The 19,364-nt window shown below is 41.7% G+C and overlaps 1 protein-coding gene across 5 annotated transcripts in view; it reads right to left on the bottom strand.

Moving 5' to 3' along the window:
• Positions 1 to 2,450: 2,450 nt before the first annotated feature.
• The window catches only part of hth (Meis homeobox homothorax), a 502,786-nt gene continuing 485,872 nt past the window's right edge, over positions 2,451 to 19,364 (bottom strand). For 3 of the 5 annotated variants that reach the window (XM_033336882.2, XM_033336884.2, XM_033336886.2), the window contains 2 exons: positions 10,454 to 10,622; positions 2,451 to 9,428 (listed from right to left, as the gene is read on the bottom strand). In XM_033336882.2, the coding sequence (XP_033192773.1) occupies positions 10,456 to 10,622 (167 nt within the window). In that variant the 3' untranslated portion in view covers positions 2,451 to 9,428; positions 10,454 to 10,455. The remainder of the gene's footprint in view (positions 9,429 to 10,453; positions 10,623 to 19,364) is intronic. The other 2 variants (XM_033336883.2, XM_076624521.1) reach the window with 2 other exon arrangements.

Genomic DNA, 19,364 nt, shown 5'->3' with positions numbered 1-19,364 from the left:
GACATTAAGAACTATGCAGTGAAATAACACCAAGAAGTTGCATGAACATTCCTGAAAATGGCAAATAAAGTCACTTATATAATGTGTCATCAAAACACAAAACAGATATTAGAATAGTAGATATTTCAAATACATAAAAAGTTTCCATGATAAAAAAGGGGTATTTTTTTTAAACATCATAAAATTATAAGATCTAATTAGAAGGAGAAATAGTGACTTAAAGAAAATATCTAGAAATTTCTACGAATTCCCGTTTACATCGATGATATTAATAAACAGAATTCAATAACGTAAATTGATTGAAAAAAGTTACAAATAATATTGAGTTTATGCAACATAGGCTTATGAGATTAATCTTATAAGAATGCAAAGCCGCTTTCAAGCTATAGCTACCAATTTAGTAGATGATATATAGTCTCGTCAAAATATTCTTCTTGAAGGAGCAGGACGTTTCTGAGTTCTGTGGTTCGGTTGGCAATTCGGTACGCGAAGACATCGAAGAAAACAACATCCTAATCGCGTCCCAGGAGAGAAAGCGATACCAGCCCCTTAGCAGCGCTCCCTAATAATGACCCTCGAGTTCGTACGGCATAAACGGCTGCCTATCGCGCATTACTACTCCGAAGTGGCCACTCCCTTCTGGCAGGCCAACCTCGAGTCTAATATCTCATTACCGCGCCACCAGTCAGCCGTGCCGTGCTGCCATTACGAGATTGTTTGCTCGCGGAGCGTCTCGTCTAATGTATTGCCGACTTCCTGACGCGTTCACCCGTGTCTGACGAGAGAACCCGCTCGTTCAACCAACTTTCCGCGATAATCAACTCCCATCCGTTATCATCGCTTTCCAAAATCACCAAAATCTCATTAAATCGGAATTTTTAATTATCATCCGATGTCTTCGATATCTTATTTATATTTGCCATTATTTAATTTAACAAAAATTTATGTCGGACAAGATTTCTTATAAAAAGTAATTTTTCATTAAGTTTTTGGTACCTTTGCTTGTACTCAGACGCAAGAATTCTTATTTTGCTCTACCTTATTTTACGAGTATTTCATTCTATCCGTCAAAACATTGACCATAATGCCAGAACTCACCCCCGCAAAGCTACTCACGCATTACTTCGATCCATCTCGGTGGCCGTGCCACCCCCGCGCGCCAAATAAAACGAAAAAAGAAAAACAATCGACGCAGCGAAACGAACTGTCGCGATGGCGAGAAGAAAGGGGACGCCTGGGATCACGATTTGTCTCGTTAGAAGGTGGAAAACGTCGACGACAGAGCGCCGAGTCGGCGCTTTCCCGGCTCTGACGCCCGCCAGAAAGCATCGACGGCAGCGAAAATAATTGGTGCCTTCCCCTTGATTCTCGACACTCGCGTAACAAGGTCCATTTCCATGGAATAACCATCAGCGGTAATTGGCACCTACGGTGGATACGCGGCCCCTATCATATTTCAGAACGAGCACAGGCGAACTAGGAGAGGGTGGGGAGAGAGTGTGGATGGGGTTGGAGAGAAGGCAGGAACAGGAAACACGGTCCAGGGGATGCGACGATGCGGATCGCAAACGCGTGTTTTATACATCGACGGCACCCTTTCGTTTTTCAGTCTGACCGTGGGGGTGACCTTTGCGGATAACAAAGCGGAGCCATCGACAGCTCGCTAACGATTCTCCGTTGCGTCCACCTTGCCAGAATCCGACAACTCGTCGTGCATCCAACATCGTTCGAACGTCATTCGAGGCACGTTGGAATCTCATTTAGTTTGGTTCATATGTCGATTGTGTGAAACGGTCCTGACTATGGTCCGATGATTGGGATGATCGAGAATATTCATGGTTTTCGAGGGTTGATTAGGGTATCTATAATTGAAATATGTAGCGTATCATGACTTACCTGCTTCGAGAGAAAGGAAGGTGAATTTTCAAAGGCTGTCGAGGTTGAATTGCGATAGAGTTGATAGTGTTGACTTGGTTTCTATAGTTTATAGTTTATATAAAGTGGAAACTTGGCTATTTTTAAAGATCGTATGAGAATTTTTCAGGGATACAAGGTGAATGTTTACTTTATTTTACTGGGTATGTGAACTATTTTTAATGTATAAAATTGCAGCAAAATGAAATTAACTTGATTTGAATATGAGAAAATCGGCCAAGTTCCGTAGACTTCTAGTAGACGGGAAAAAGGAACTGGAGCAACGCCTTGTCACTCGTGATAAAATGCGATGCGCGCGTGATGCTCCAACAAAATTGAAGGACGATTTCTTCCGCGCAGTACTGTTCCCTCGAACATTTTTCAGAAAGAGTCTTACAAAAGAACCAATAAAAACAAGAAAAAGAAAAAATAAGGAAAGAAAAACATATTCGAAAACGAGGCGTACGAGCATCACACCCACGTCAACGTATTTACTCGCGAGCACTGTGAAATAAAAGACTGGACACAAGAGGGCGTACACAAGATGTAGCATTTAATGCTCACGTTTCAAAAAAACACTATACAATGGACACTCTCTAACATAGACCACCTTTGACATCGTCCTTCCTTTCATCGTCATCACGTTGCGATCCGTGAGTGTTTTGAACACAATCGATCCGGGCCAATTCACGCGATTGATCGACTCTGTTCCCTCTATGCCAGAGACGCCGTCACGCGTCTCTACGCAAGCCGGGGACGCGTGTACGCGCGTGTCCAGACACATTTTCTTGTTAACGGATGGACGCGTGTGTGCACGTAATCCCACGAATATGTTAATACTAATATTTTACATCGACAGGTATCAGTTTCCGTTTCACTGTGTTTTGTTCTGTTTCTACGCGTTTCCTTTAGTTCCGTTTCACACGCGTCTCTCTCTCTCTCTCTTTTGCTCTCTGAGTTGCTCGAGAGAGAGGTGAGAATATACGTAGATCGACGCGAGGGATCAACGAACATCCTCGCCCCGGGGATTCTCGAGGGGTCGAAGGAGGAACCACCTCCCGCACGACCACACGCGTATCGTAATTTCCGCGTCGTCGCGCTATCACAATCGTGCTGAAACAACGATCGAAGAAGCGGTGTTTTTTTCCCGATTTCACAAACACAGAACACAGTTCGATTCGATTAAGTTTTCTTTTTTCCATTTTTTTTTTTTGTTCAATTTATTTACCGTTCCTCTTATTTTTGCATTTTTTAATCTTTTTTACTTAAGAGTGTCAATAGGTCGTCAATACGCAAACAGTTGAAAAAATCTGATTCCATACCGATATAATAAATTTTTAGCTTACTATACACATCATCGTCACCATCAGCATAATCATAATCATCATCATATATCATCATCAGTATCATCATTGTTGTGAATAGCATCATCATCAGCATTATTTCGTAATCATTTCATCGCTTGATGATCATAATGACGATTAGTGGCGATCTTCAGGTGGCCGACAAACCCCGCCCAACACTCGTTATCGCTGTCGTCATTATGATCATCGCCGCCAACGCCGGCAACGCGGTTACTAACATCGTCGTTCTTCCGTAATTACACGATAATTATACATTACTCTTTCTTCTCCTTTTTTTACACTTTCGCGCCATCTCTTCCTTGTCCATCATTTCTTCCTAGTCGCTTCATTCCATTCGCTCGTTCATTCACGTGTTCCTTTCATACACAGCATTTATTTCTTCGATCGCACCGTTGTCTCGCTACCACTCTATTTCTCTCAGACTCTTTCTCTCTCATTCTCACTCGCGTTCTCTCGTTGCCCTATAGCCGCTCTTGTCGTCGCTCATAAAATCTTTGTTTTAAGTTTCTTTACCTTCTAACATGATTATTACTTAGATACCTTACTGTTACTTCGTATACATTTTTAAGGCGATGATTCATTCAATCGGGTGAACTCATTTAGAAAACGAACAGCCAATAAACGTCGTCCGTTCGCCGCCGTCTTCACATTCCTTTCATAAGCGCTACAACATTATGTTTTCTTTCCTTTCGTTCTTTCATTTCCCTTTTTACACGCCTATACATCTCGCACCAATTGTATAGGCTCTTTTCGTTAATCGTTCATGCGATCCTACTTTTATTTTCCATATTTTTGTTTATTCCTCTTTCCTTCTCGCCCCTTTACTCTTTTCTTCGCCGGGTAACGCGTCGCCGGGCATTTCCACGAAAATATTGATCGCGTTCTCCGACCTCGGGGGTGGTGTGTCAGCGAGCGGGGTAAAAAGACGGAGTCGTGTTCGTACGCGAGTCCACCATGGACGTTGCACTTTCGCATGCTGCTACGGAAATGCGCCGACGAACGTTCCACCGGCGTCTGTTTCATCGGGATTTTCATCGGACATCGATCTTCTTCATGAAAAAATAATTTAATCGTCGTTGTCGTAGTCCCTAGTCGCTGGTAAATCGGGACATTTACCGTGTATCAATCTACTCGAGAAATTCATCACAGACGAAAACGACGGCCCAATGTTGCTCATTTACATTCTCGTTTTATAATTTCATCTGTTTGGAAATATTGTTTCATTTTATTTGGTAAAACGATTTTGATAAAGCTCTAGCTAAAGATTCCCATTGAAATTTCTCGTATGCGCGACGACGAATCGGCGCGGAATCGAAAACGATCGACGGAGCGGTCATTAACAAAACTAAACAATATATCGTACAACAAATAGAATTCGTAAGAACACTTCGCTCCGTAAACGATCGTGCTCGATTAGGCATCATTTCGTCGGCCATCATCCGCGTTCGTCTCCATGATTGTCTCGTATTTGATAATCGATTATGTATTATACGATTGTTCATCGGACGTCGCGAGATCGTCCCCTCTAGCATTGACAAGGTCGAATTCGGATAAAAACGAAAAAATTCCACGTCTACGAGAACGACGCTGCTTATTCAGTAAAATGGTATAAAGTCTCAGTCCCCGTGTCGTAAAAAGCTCTTACTAAAAATATTGGGAGAATTTGCATCAAAATGTTAAAAAACACGTCGTAGCCGCGGGACGATTTCGAACGCGCGAGATTCTACTATTTTCGCGTTTTCTCGTATACGATGTATCCAGGTAACCAGGTCGTCGAGAAATTTCAACCGGGAAAACGTGATGCTAACGCGTTTTCATGTTCCTGCTTTTCTCTTTTCAGTTTTTTATACATTTCTTTTTTAGTTTTCGTATTTTTCGTTTCAAGTGACAGACTCGAATTGTCGAAATTTGGAAAAAAATTCGCGGATGAAGGATCGCACGATCGATTGTCGCATTCGTGAAGAGGAGCTACGCACGCGTACTCGCGCTCACCGATCGGAAAATCGGTCGCGATGGATCTCGACGAGTGTCGGAAATTTCACCAATTAACCAGGACCTATAACTGACTTCTCTCGCACCTGAGTCTTTCGGTATACGTAGGTTATCATTTTTTTTTTCTTTCAGTATACTAATACGCCGCTCGACCGTGGCTAGAAAAAAATCGAGCGTCGTTTCGCGTTATCGTTCCGTAGAAGATTGACTTTTCTCGCAAATACAATTTGAAAGATCGTATTTTGAGATCGAACAGGGGTAACGAGAAACGACAGCATCGATTTTCTCGTGAACGTCACGACTCGCGGCAAGAGCAGTGTGTTTACATTAAAATTTTTTATACAAGAATTGCGTGTATGCGGGCGTATTGAAAATATCGATAAAATTTGTCTCGTATGCTCTGTGTTTCTTTCGTTCGTTCGCATCTTCTTTCTCCGAAGCCTCTCTCACAATTTCCCTTCTCCTTACCTTCGTTCCGTTTCTCCTGTTATCGAGCAATTCACCCGATTATCAAAAGATACCTAGGACGAGCTATTTCGAACTTCACGCTATTCATCCTTCCATGCGTTGATTTATAATCGACGTTTAATTTAATTAAATTTTTAACACTTTCTCTCTAATTCATGTTCTCTCTCCTTTATCCTTACATCACAAAAATTCGCTTCGCTTGTGTATACTCTTTGCTTGTATCGCTTCTTTCTTTCCCTCTTTCTTCGATTCTTTTCTGCGTTTCTTGCCTACCGAATAAAATTAAACGTTGAATCAATGTTTGGAAAGTTATTCAAAATAAAAATACGAAATAAAAATTGTTCACTAAAGAAATTTTCAGCATCGTAACTGCGTCAATTAGTTTGTTAAAAAAATTGTATGAACAACGGGGTAAGTAATTTCTGAAAGGAAAACGATACGGGAAGGACGAGAAAAGTGTCGAGAAAAGTGTCGAGATCAAAATGGCCCATCTTACAGTTGCGATTTTATTCGACGATCTGTTTCGAGACAGTTCTAAGGCTAGTTCCATCCAATATACACAGCGATTACAGTCACGAGCTGCATTCGTTTCGAGAATCCAATGGAATTTCGATAGATCGTGAATACCGATCAACAGTTTCGTAGAAATGTCGTCCATGTTTCGGACGAAATTTGATCTCGTTCTCAAACTTATTCTTGGAAATGGGAAAAATTTCGACGAAGCTGCAACCAATTTTGGATCGTTGTAAATATTCGAAATTTCATTGATTTTGATGTTTCTCTTTGCCCGAGGCACAATGCGGTGTCGTTGGGTTACTCGAGAATTTCACTGCGATATCGTAGGCAGTTTTGCTAGAAACTTTTCCATTAATACAAAAATTAAATCGATGGGCGGGTTTTCTCCTTTTTGACAGCAAACTAGAAGGATTACGACTTATAGGGCCAATTCGTTTTGTTTTGAGACATAGGTGAATAAAAAAGGGCATGACATTCGTCTCGATTATTATCTTTAATAGTACTGAATGAAATAAATAGTATCTTCTTTAAGCTCTTGATATTTATTCCATACATATATATATACATATGTATGTATCCAAAAAGTGACTAATTGGAGAAAGAAAGAATTACAAACTAAGAGAAGACGAGAACGAAAGAAACCAACCAATGTGTTCCAATACGATACTCCTCGTTGTCGCACGTATTTCCCGATTCAACCTCCACTGTTCGCCGAGGATCTCACTGGTCCACAGATTCTCCGTTTATTACCGAGCCCTTTCACCTCCCCGCGGTGCGGCTAGGGGAAAAGAAAACGGCAGGAAAAGAAAGGAGCGGAAAGACGAGAGCGAGAGAATTCTGCGCGGTCGCGAACATCTCTCGTAAAGCCTTGCCAATCTTGGGTATTCCTTTGCCCTCCTCCCTTCCCACGCTCGCCGCGGTTCAATTAACTATTTATATATATACACAATATATTATATTAATTAAACTTGTAGATCGCATGTAGTTCGCCTGTTTTTAGATTCTCGCGCGTTCCTTTCCTTTCGTAATTATCCTTACGGTGCGGGGAGACGGGGCTTGGGTAATAACGCTCATTTTACGCGCGCCTGTGTCTACGTGTTTTCCTCTGTATCGCTGTATATGTTATATATGTGTGTGTGTGTTTACGCGTGTGTATCGTTTTCTATACGTGTGGAGTCGGACAGGTCGGGGAGGAGAGGTCTAACTGTGTCATCGAGTTGTAGAATGACGAAGAACCGTCTGATCTTCTCGCAGGTATCTATATTTTTGTGTATATATGTATATATGTATATACATATATATTTATTTATATTTATATATATACCTTTTTCCATATATATAAATATATATAATCCCTCACCAACTGTCGCTTGCGTATACTATTCTCCTTCCTCGCGCTCGCACATTTTCGCGCACTATCGTCATGTCTGTTTCGGTGTACTTTATCCGCTTTTGCCATCCGTTTCTTTGCTTTTTTACCTATTCTTCTTGTTTCCCGCTTCTTTCCTTTTTTTATTCTTTCGACGCGTCTCCTCGGTCCAGTACGCACATCGAACACGGCACAACACACACGAGAATAATTATCGTCCCAAAGTCCAATTAAAACGCTTGCTTGTATATATATATTACAATCGGGGGAGGGGGGCGCACATGTTACTTCAGTGTGTGTGTCTGTTATGTATATATTTATATTATATGATAACTCCTTCCTTTAATTAGTAAATTCATTTATAATTAATAACTGTACAAATTTCAATGTCACCTATATATATGCAAGTGAATGTGATCGACGCTCGAGTCCGGCACACGCGTCGATTTCATTCTTCTGTCCTAAAAGTTTCTCTTTTGTTCTGCTGCGTCCTTTTGTTTCGTTCGTTTATGTTTTTCTATTCTTAAATTTGTTCCATTCAGTTCCTCACATTGCCTATATTCTTTACCCTCGCACCGTTTTTTCATTATCGGATTCGCATTTACGTTTTGATCGTGCGTACATGCGTTTGTTAAACGTTTATTAAACGTTTGAACCGACTATTTCTCAATTTTTTCCCACACTTATCTTCCTCTCATTTCATTTCCTAGTAGGCTTCCGAAACGCCACCCACCACGTATCTAAAATTCTTTTCCCTATATATATTTATTTATACACCCATATATATCTATACACATGGATGCGCATCTGCGCGCGCGCGTTTGTGTGTATATATATATACATATATATACCGTTCGATCATATTGAATTCCATTCTCCGTAGTTTCGTGCCTCCAGAACTTCTGAATTTTCCGTTTCATCGTCTCTCTCCGCACGTGGATATCTATCTATTAATTAAATCGGATCTGAGTTCGCGAGTACCGGGTTTGCCTTAGTTCTCCAACCCCCTCTACCACTTTCGTTACTTGTATTTTTCTACCTTTTTATTTATCCCGCTTTTCTTACCACTCATTCTTAATGTACACATGCCCGCTAGAAATTGCCTATATCACTCTGTTCGAGGTTACCTCGTTCGTAGCCCCCAATGTCCTCTCTATATAATCGTTAATTAATAATAGCTCGATCGCGACCGTATTAAAATTTAACATTTAAATTCTTCGATCACTACAATATTACACCGCGACATTTGTACACAGAACAATCACATGAATTTCCATTGTATTACGCGGCTCCTCGTACTCTCGTCCTCGTTCAAGCCGCGCGTCTCTCGCCATTTGTTTTCTTTTCTCTTTCTCTCCAGCCATCTTGCTTCCGGTTCCACGCGATCCACACGCCCCGTGTCGGCCTTTCTCCGCCAACGGAGCCTTTCTCTGCTTTGGCGAACGAATCCGCCGTCCTTTGACTCTCTTTCTTTCTCCTGTTCTTCACGAGTTTCTTTTGCCCCGCCTCGATACTCGATTTCCGAGCCACAACCAGACCGACGGCTGTTTTTCCGCTTCCACCGTCCGCATCGTGTGCTCCTGGCTCGAACAGCTGGCACCACGAGCCTCGACGTGCGACACTGCCGAGAAATATCTCCCCGCTTCCGCGTCGATCACGCCCTGGAGGCGACGAATCGCTCCTTGTTGCCCCCGTGCACCTTGCTCTAAACGCCAACCGGAGCACGCTGCGCTTCCGTCACGCTGCTACGTTTCCCGTTCCGCAAGAATCGTCATTCCATCGCCTACCTTTATTTGCGACTACTGCTGCAATGTGACAAATCATATTCTATTAATAAAACCGTTCGTTTTCTATTTGCCCCGAGGACGATGGAAAAAAGCGTTCTTCCCCGCTTTGTATATGCAATTTTCAAAGCTTCAGGGATTGTTTGATTACTGACTTGATTGCTATATCCGGAAGTGACTGACTGAATGGTAATTTGAAATAGTACGAGAATCTATGATTTGTACAAGTCTTCCGATCATACTTGGTGGAAAAGAGACGATAAGGCCGTGAAATTTGTTAGGAGATAGAATCGATGTGCTTCCAGGGGTGAAGTACTTTGAGGTTAAGACATGAGAGGCTAGCTTCAACTGTGTGATATGTTTATACCTTTTAAAAATAAGAACGCGTATTTTTAATGTAGTCGTAAATTACTTTTTGTCAATAAATGTTCTCACAAGCGCTTGAAAAATGGGACAATTTTTATTGGAATTATTATTCAACGGGAGATATCGCGAACCTTAATAGCATTCAATCTTGATGAAATATTGGAAGCAGTACAGTTTCGATGAAAGACATTTCCCGTTTCAAGCTTTCAAGAATTTCTTTACAACCAGTCTGTTTTTATATAGCCACTTAATACTTTGATTTTTTCGATCAGGAACTTTCAGAGTCGCGGAATCAAAAAATGATACCAAACGCAATAACAAAAGCAGTCACATAATACAAAAATACAAGCAAAGTCCAAGAAATTGAAAATCCTTTCACGAATTAAGAGATCCATTCACGACCTCGCAATATCAATTCCACCAATAATACCAAGAAATACTTACAATTTCCCAATGATAAGAACGATGTTTCATGTATTTCATCAAATTCAACCCTTTATCCGGGTTTTCATTAACGTTTACCAATTTAACCATCCGTTCGATCTTCGTTTCCGGCTATCAATCTTTCCATCGTCATCGAGCTCGTCACCGACTCGATTATCAAATCAACGATGGCCGCCGGTGTCGTGTTCGACGTCGCACGTACAACACGGAACCGGTCGAACTACTTTCCCACGTACCTTTATAAGTGATGTCCATAGTACTCTGGCGGGTAATGGTACTGATTGTGGAAGGTGGGATCACCGGGCGGCCGGTGCATCATGCTCGCCGCCTGTCCGTCCATCATGTAACCCATCGTCGCGTCCGGACTGTACGCCCCGCTCGGACCTGCGGACAATGGCGGAAACACTACACGTTACTACGGTTAGATCACTGTCCTGTAATTGGCGAGGGGATATTGGAAAAGCTTGTTGGATCCCTTGAAACCGTCATTCGCTTGCCGTTTTCTTCTCTGCGGTAAATCAAATGACGTTTTCGTGAATTTAAAAATGCGATCCAACGAGCTGTGTATCGTTTTCAGTCAATGTCACGTGCTTAAGCTTCTGTTTCTTTTTTTTTAATTTTGGAGATAATAGGGGAATAGCAGTTGATGCGATATATTAGATATTGAAAGGAAGAATCAAAGATACTAGGATTCTCGTAATCTCGGAGATATATCATTTCTTTTATTTTAATGTGTGGCTAGAATCTTTAATTTATTCTAATCTCTCATTCATTAGAGTAGTTCCACCTTTGCAGATTGCCACCTTTGAATTCTCTTTTATATACGTTTCTTCTAAATGATTAATTCTAAACCTCGATAACTACTCCGAATCACTAGACGCCTTGCCATAAATTATCGTATGCTGCAAGTTTTCCACGCAGCAAAATCTTCATTTGAAAGCGATAATCGACATTTAAACTGCTATATTCACGATTATTTCGAACACAATATACAGAAGGTCCACGGCAAAGTTCACTCAAACTTAATTAATTCCCCACTTTTATTTAAAAAGAACTACGATAATTTGCTTAAGAACTGAAACGGTAATGAATAGTCGATGAATGACATCGACTACATCGACGCGTTCATGTCACCTGAGAAAATTCATCATCCTTGTTCGAAAGATAGGGAATATCCAAAGTGGTGGATTCTCCTCGAGAATATCAATATATTCATCTATCTAAAACAAGATCCATCCCCCACGCAACCTTAATACCGGGAAAGAGGTACGGACCGGAAACGCACGCGACGCCAGCAATTCACTCAGGACTCGACATCGGGGAATTCAATCTTCGTCTTCGTATATCGAAACGGTCGATGCGACGACAGCACCTCTCTCTTTTCGTAAGCGGTAATGGAGCAGGAATCCACGGGAGGCTCCCCTAGTTTTAATGTCGGTATCTTAATGTATATTGCCGCGATAAATCAAGGCCACTGATTGCGTCCTACCCTCGGGCACCAATACGCGGTGAGACGAAGAGCAAATGGGACGAGAGGAAGAAAGAGAGCGGTGGCGGCGTCATCTCGAAATCTCGTACCGGAGGCCGGCCATTGTCGAACACTCTTCTAAGCCTTTCTTATGCCAAATCTGGTCAGGCTATCTCCCAGGGAACGATATTGCTCGTGTATGGTCGTTTATTGCCTGTCGAATACGAGCTCGTTTTGCGAGATCTTTTGTGCGGGTCAGGCTGTTGCGTTAAGTCTTGGTTTCTTGGTAAAATACTACAGCGAATGCGAGTAATTGTTCCACGTGTTGATAAATAGCGATAGTATATATATATAGAGGAGGTGTGTTGGGTGCTGGAGATTGCGATAATCTGGATGGATAGCTGTATGCGAAAGTAATTTCGAATAACTCGTGATTTATCTCAAGGGGAATTATTTCATCTTCGCTGACGAGTATTGTAATTTGAAAGTTCGGTATTTAGAACGATAAAATTAACAGATTTTGCAACTCGCCATGTTTATTGCGTGTACGAAGCGTTCTTTGAGATACTTTGATTTTTATTTAGGTCAGATTCGCTTAATTATAGTGACATGGATAGTTATTCCCTTTCGAAGAATAAAGCGTAACGTTTACTCAATCTGTAGCTTCAATTTTTCAATAAGGCTCACTAGATAATAATTATGTCTAATTTTTCAGCATTTTTGCGTTTTATACGGTGCAGTAGTTAATAACAAATGTCTGCTTAAGTAGATACTGAAAAAATTGTAAGAAAAGAGGCTAATATCCTAAAACGCAATCGCAAGATTTTTATCGGAAATTCTCTTACAGTAAGGAAAATAATTTTCATACAAATTTCGCAACTGATAATTAATCAAATAAGTGCGATATTTATCTCTGTATTATTCAAGGAACAGATAATTCTAGGACGTGACGCGCTGCAAACAGACTCCTCGCGATTTGCTTCGCGGCCGTACCGTAAATCACAATTATCGTGAATGTTTCTTTGCCTCGCCAATCTCTATCCATCCCACGACTCTTTCGTTTTCCCGGACGCGTGTTTTTCTGCCGCGAATTCCATACTCCGCCAGATTCGTTCGCTCTACCCCACGGAGGAACTCAAAGAATTGCAGATTGACGAGGGAGCACCGACGATGGCACGCAAATAATTTCATCGCAACCTCAATTCCCTCTCCGTTTCTTCATTGAAATAAGCAACCAAAATACCATTGGATGAACCAGCATACCATTTCCTGCTGGAAATTGTTGTTAAGTTGCTGTTAAGTGCGACGAAGATGTTGAAAAAGCAATTTGTTATATTAAAATAAGTTTGTCATTTACTATATTGAAATAAATTTGTTCACTTCTTAATAATATATGCACTTCAAGAAATATTATGAAAATATGTTAGTTATACTAAATCAAAGTAGTGGAAAGATTTAGACAGATGGTCAGAATTTTAAGTAACTAGTAGAATGCAATTTAATTTGCTTGAGATAGATGACTTGTAGGATCACCTACTGAGCACTTACCGACATTCCTTCATTTAATTTGAAATTGTTTTGAAATGTAGAAACCCCTTTCCTATAACGAATCAGTAAAGCGTCATACATGATCTCCTTTCGTATATATATTTGAGAATTATTTGAGAATATATTTGAGAAAATGAAAAGTAGGAATAATACCTAATACATTGGACAAATAAATGTCATATATAAGCTCTTGCCACCCTCTTTCAACATCATCCTTCATTACTCAATTAATTTTAATTTAATTCCCTAGATTGAATAGAAATTAGGTACAGTATTCTGAACCAATTTACATCCTTCCTCAAAAGATTCCAGTACAAATAACAAAATCATGGTATCTGATAGATCCTATAGAATATATTCAAGCAACTTCACAGTAACACCAACCAAACACATTCCCAGTAAACGCACACCCTTTCCACCTCTTCTTCGTCTTGACTCGACGCGAATGTAACTTTCGATTCGCGACTGATTTCGCGAGGAATAATCGAGAGAAGAGACTCCGCGAGTGCGCTTAACGATGCAATTTGCACACGGAGAAAAAGACAAGAAGCTGACGCGCACAGTGGCGTATTCCTCGAGTGCGCGATTTCTTCGAACGCCTCCCGCGCGGCCGATTCCTTAATTTCCCATACTGTGGCCGGTCCTGGACGTCCTGGGACGCCCCGCTGCGTTATAGCGCGGTTTAATCACACTACAAGCGTGCGTCCCTCGTTAGTGGAATATCGTGGCGGCTATAACGCGAGATTACATTCCATGACAGCCTTCGTGGGCAACGCGAAAGACGCTCAAAGGAATCGTTCTCGGACCCTCTTGTTTCATCGGGCTCGTGATAATCGTTCCATGCACCCGTGATTGGTGGAAAACGGTTCTTACCGATCCTTTTCGCCGCGGGATCGCACACAGGGAAACGAATCGAACGTTTGTTCGCTCGTCTCCTGTCAGATGCTGCAATCTCAGCTTGTAATTCTCGTTTTTCTCCTCGTTGTTCGAGCAGGATGAGGCGTAAGAGGCTGTAAAACGATCGGTATGCTCGTATGACTTGTCTCGGGTGGATGATTATGATCCAAGTTTTTGTTGAAAGTTACAGTCTTGTAATGGTAGTCGATAAGAACTTCATATGGAAACGTGATTTTAAACTCGCGATTATTCAGAATGATATTGAAATAGGGATCAGTTACTTCGAAATAGAGTCATTGTATTAGCGTAAAAGCCATAAAGGATTGCGATAGGAACCACTTTTATAGACTAATCGTGATATTGAAATATCTGTACGAAACCAAGGAAACTCTCTCGGTAGTGTAAATAACAATGTTACTGATTCGAAGTCCCACCGACACATTATAAAAGATGGAAAGGAATACAGTGATCGTACCGGATTTCAATATAAGTTACGTGCAAAAACAATCAGATGCAAAATGATACGAAGAAACGAACTAACACCATGGTATACTGACACCATGAAATACAATTACGATATTCCACAGCGTCCAGCTCTATCCTAAATAACTTACATTCTCGGACACCCTGTATAACTCACTATTTTGGCGTATCGTAGCTCAAATAACGAAGCCTACAAAACCACGCTATCGACCATTATCGAATCAAGAACAAAAGGATCGATGGTATCTCCAGGTCGTCAGGTTCCAGAGTATCTCAAACGCTTTCGTACCTTTCATCGTGCTTTAATACACAAAGACGAACTATCGGAGGATATGATCGCCGCCTTAATGGCACTTCTTACAGCGCCTTTGAGCCTCGTGGAGATAGCACTTCACAGTCGTAGAGGGAGTTCGTTAACCGAGGACCCTTCATCACGAGTGTGTATACCGCGTTACCTTTCCTCAAGTTCGAGACGTGCAAGCATTCGAGGTCCGATAGACCAATGACACGAGAGGGTCACATTGGTAACGACGAAAAACTTGATGCAGCGTAATAAAGCTCGTACTTAGCTCGAAGCGTGTTACTAACGCGCGTAAATCCGCGAAGTTTCTCGCCTAGGCACGCTTCGGACCCTCCTCGAAGGGGTTTAACACCGAAACTACGAGTGCAATACCGTGGTGGCCGGTCATTTATTTTAAAGACCCTCCTGGAGGATGAGGTTAATTGCAGACGCGGCAACTTGCGAGAAAGTATGTCGAGGATGCGCCTGGGAGTAACTTTGGTGTGTCGTTTAAAGGGTCAAGACGATTCAGGCCAAGGATTTGAATCTTCGAATGGCGTTAGAATTATGTTTGTTCTGACTTTTGTGATAATTGTGAATATCTCCAAATAATAAGCGGAATACTTCAATAAACAAAGATGTACACTGATTCTACTGGTAACACGTAATGTCATTGTCTATGTCGTGATATTCATACAAGATTTTTTTACCGAACATATTCTACTTTTCAATTATTCGCGCGAAACTGCTCCAATTTTCAATCGCACCGCAGTTATATAGGAAAATGAGATTCCAAGAGGGAAGATTCTATTCTACATTTCCGATTTATTGTATTTTAGACAGAAATTATACGCGCAGCCAGATTTCTACGCGACACCCTTTCTATATATTAACACTTAATTAATACTTAATTAATACGGATCACTTGTTGAGATATTCACACGATTTTCAGTCAGTATCATTTTTAATTCTATCAGATCGCTCACTTTAACATACACATCCGGGCACGTAATCACTTTGTTAATATAACAATAATCGACTGAATGAAATTATGTATATTCGGTACTATATTTTATTAGAGATCTATGAAATTAAAGAGAGGCCGATTATTCAAAGCGAAGATCGCGCGAGGGAAGTGTCAATACTCCGTTTCCTTGACGTCCGGCGATTTATAGAATTGAATAATGACTGAATTAGCGACGATTACAAATTGGCTGGCCGCGTAATAAATAGCCAGCGAATTGATTAATAAGGACGCGTTAAACTGTGCATCGTTATAATCGATGATAAATTATGTGAGCCACTGCGGATGCAGAAACGACTGGCGAAATTTATGAGACGGTTCCCGAGCCGTATGTATCGAGAGTCGATGAAATTCGATGAAGTCCAAAAAAAAAAAAAAATCAGGATGGACTATCTCGAAACACGTTTACTCTATCGTTATCTACGAATTGACATTAATATCGTCAAAAGCTACGAGAAACAAGCTGTAATTAATGGACATAAATTAGGCTCGAAATAAAATTAGCGATGGTAAAATTCAAAATCTTATCATTACGTTGCGGATGTTTATGTGTTTATAGAATATATAAAGGTGCAAGATCGTAGAGAATGTATGCGAAGAATGCGGTGAATATATAATGTGCAAAATTATACAAAATGTCTATAATGTAGTAGCTATTGCGATATTTAAACGGTAAAATATATCTCTACCGAGGGTCTATTCGTCTTATATTCATGAATTTTATAATCATAAAAAAGTACAAATTTTGCATAAACATCCAGTCTGCTCGTGATATACACATAAATGACAAAATAATAAATGTCTCGTCACATAATTACATCGTGGATGCTACGCTATCGCTATCCTTATCGAAAATTTCTAAAATTAGACAGAATACATGTGATATTTAAAATGCATAGTCCATTTTTTTAGTCCTGCGTAGAGGATATAGACGACGAGAAACTCGTGAAAGTTCCATCGAACGTCTGATATTCATCTCAGCGTAATTTTACAAAACTACACCTACACAATAATATTACAAATACACAAAGTATATAAAAGGCAAATTTTCATAGGAATCTCACGTCTCTAGTTATTTAGAAAAATGTGAAACCGCACGAACAACTACAATCTACTGCTCGGCCACGTAACACAACCAACTCGTAAAAGTTAGATCAAACAGCCGCATCACAAGCGCTGCGCGATAGATTTCCTCTCGCGCAAAGTTTCGTCCGCGATTACCTCTGATCAGCGTGCCGGAGCAAACCGCAAAACACGGAAAGACACCTTCGTGCAGCCACTAAAGCGTATCTATTATACCGGCGAAGATAATCCCCTCGGAAACGAGGTAAAACTTCGAAATCCGTTTTGCGGGGGCGTATAGAGGGAGGAAAGGGTTGGGGGTGTGCCTTCTCGGTGGCGCGTTCGCCCGCCAACACGGGAACAACATTAGTAACTTATGGTTGCGGCCCAGCGGCTGGATGGCTGCTTGCGTTTCAGACGTAGATCCGGAGCTACGGAACCGTGGTAAGAGGTCGAAGCCTAGAGAGACCGGCTGCAACCAAGACGAGCGTGGAATCCTTTTGCGGGAAGGGGTTAAGGGGTGGAAGGTGAACGAAACCGAGGCGAACCGAGCTTCTGAACTTAGTTACCCAGCGACACCGTGAGTTTCGGCCGGAGTTCCAGTTCGAAGAGCCTGCCCGGTTTCCAGCCACGGAGAGGGCATAACCCGGGCGAGCGCGGCAGCTAGGAGTTTGCCAGGGGCTTTCACCGGCGGAACGCGGTGTGAAAACCGCGGAAGAAGGGCGGCCACCGAACCTGAGGAGAACCAGCCGAGAACCGTGATAAATATGAGCAGTCTAAGTAACAAGCATCAGTTCCCGGAGAGTTCACGCCGTGGCCGAGTCTAGTAACGAACTTCCGGCAAGATTTAAAGGAGCCGGCAAGTTCGACCCGCCCCCCGTGAGCTCCCACCGAAATTGACGACTTAATTAGCGACGGGAACCGACTGCGAGCCCAGCGAGTGCTATGGATCTGTTTTCTTGGAAAAGTTGAGATATGGTGCAGTAGTTGTCCATGCCTTACCGACATATTCTAACGTTCTATATGGTGGAAAATTGTCGTGAGAATTTCTTTTTTCTGCAAGAATATCGTAGTTAATCACTGATGAATACAAATATAGATTCGATGAAATTACATTTAGTCGTTTAACGCACTTGAAATTGATGACGGAGTGTGTACGTCATATGTATTCTTTATCTAACCTGATCGACAAAAAATCATAGTTAACGAAGGACATTGAAATCTTTCTACTATATGAACGATCTACTTACATGAACCATTTGTCCTTCGACGAATTCAGATAAATGGGATTATACTGCATATACGTCTCTAGTTTCTAATACTAAGTGGCAAACACATCACGTTACTTCGTATATCATCGTGATATACGTTTCTAACATGTACTCCAAATTTAAGAATATCAACATTTTGAAACCCAAAATGGTCTCTCAAGAATGTTTTGCTAGAACAGTAATGCACATCGGGAGGCAAACTACCCTTGAGTCCCATGGAAGGAGGAAGAGAGAAAATCGTCACGGTTAGTGGGTAGCAGAGGGAGCCAAAATCCTCCCTCTCCCCTTATACAGCCCTTGTCGTTCACGGGCAAGCAAATTCCGAGAGGTTGCGGAGTCAGACACGGATAAGAAGAAGACGGGGAAAGGGAAGAGTGATTCGTGGAGCGGAAACCGGAAATGTGCTCCGGAACCTTCAACAATCCCTCGATGAAACTATTGGTCATCCGCGACGCAATACCGGATACGCCGGATCTAATAACTCATCCGCCTGCTGCCTGCTCTCTCCCACTCTTCGTCTCTGTCTCTCTCTCTCTCTCTCTCTCTCGCTTACTCTCTCTTTTCCTAACACTCTTTCCCTTCGACTATCCATGCTGTATTTTTTTCTCTGTTTTTCGCTCTCTTTCTATCTATTCTCCTGTAACGGCGTCTCCCACTTTTTCTCTCGTGCCGTGTCGTCTACCGTTTCCTAGCGCATTGTTCGTTTCGACGGCGATCGAAGATAATGTCGTCGGGCGAGGAGAGAATAATATCGGTGTCACGGAGGCCAGTGTGTATTGTGACGATTCCACAATGAATTTCTGCCGAATCGGCGGCGCTATGTCATTGCCGGCTCGTACATGAGATCCGTAAATGGTATGATTAAAACGGCTAATGGAAACAATTCCGGAAACTGGTTGACATCGTCACGGCTCGCTTGCCCGGCCAGCCTTTACATCGTATTGTCAAAACGCGGATCCCGCGGTAATTCATGTCGGATATCGTGGTCAATGTTTGCCAACTGAAGGTTTCCGTTCTTTATCTCTTACGATACTGAATATTTTATTCGATCAAAATTCCAAATATTCAAAATTACGAGCGAGAACCGCGAAGGCTTATTGGAAGATCCGAAGAG

The sequence above is a fragment of the Bombus vancouverensis genome, chromosome 14 (assembly GCF_051014615.1).
Source record: "Bombus vancouverensis nearcticus chromosome 14, iyBomVanc1_principal, whole genome shotgun sequence".
In the NCBI taxonomy this organism is placed as follows: domain Eukaryota; kingdom Metazoa; phylum Arthropoda; class Insecta; order Hymenoptera; family Apidae; genus Bombus; species Bombus vancouverensis.
Note: the sequence above shows the minus strand (reverse complement) of the source record. Positions and strands in the feature narration are given on the sequence as shown.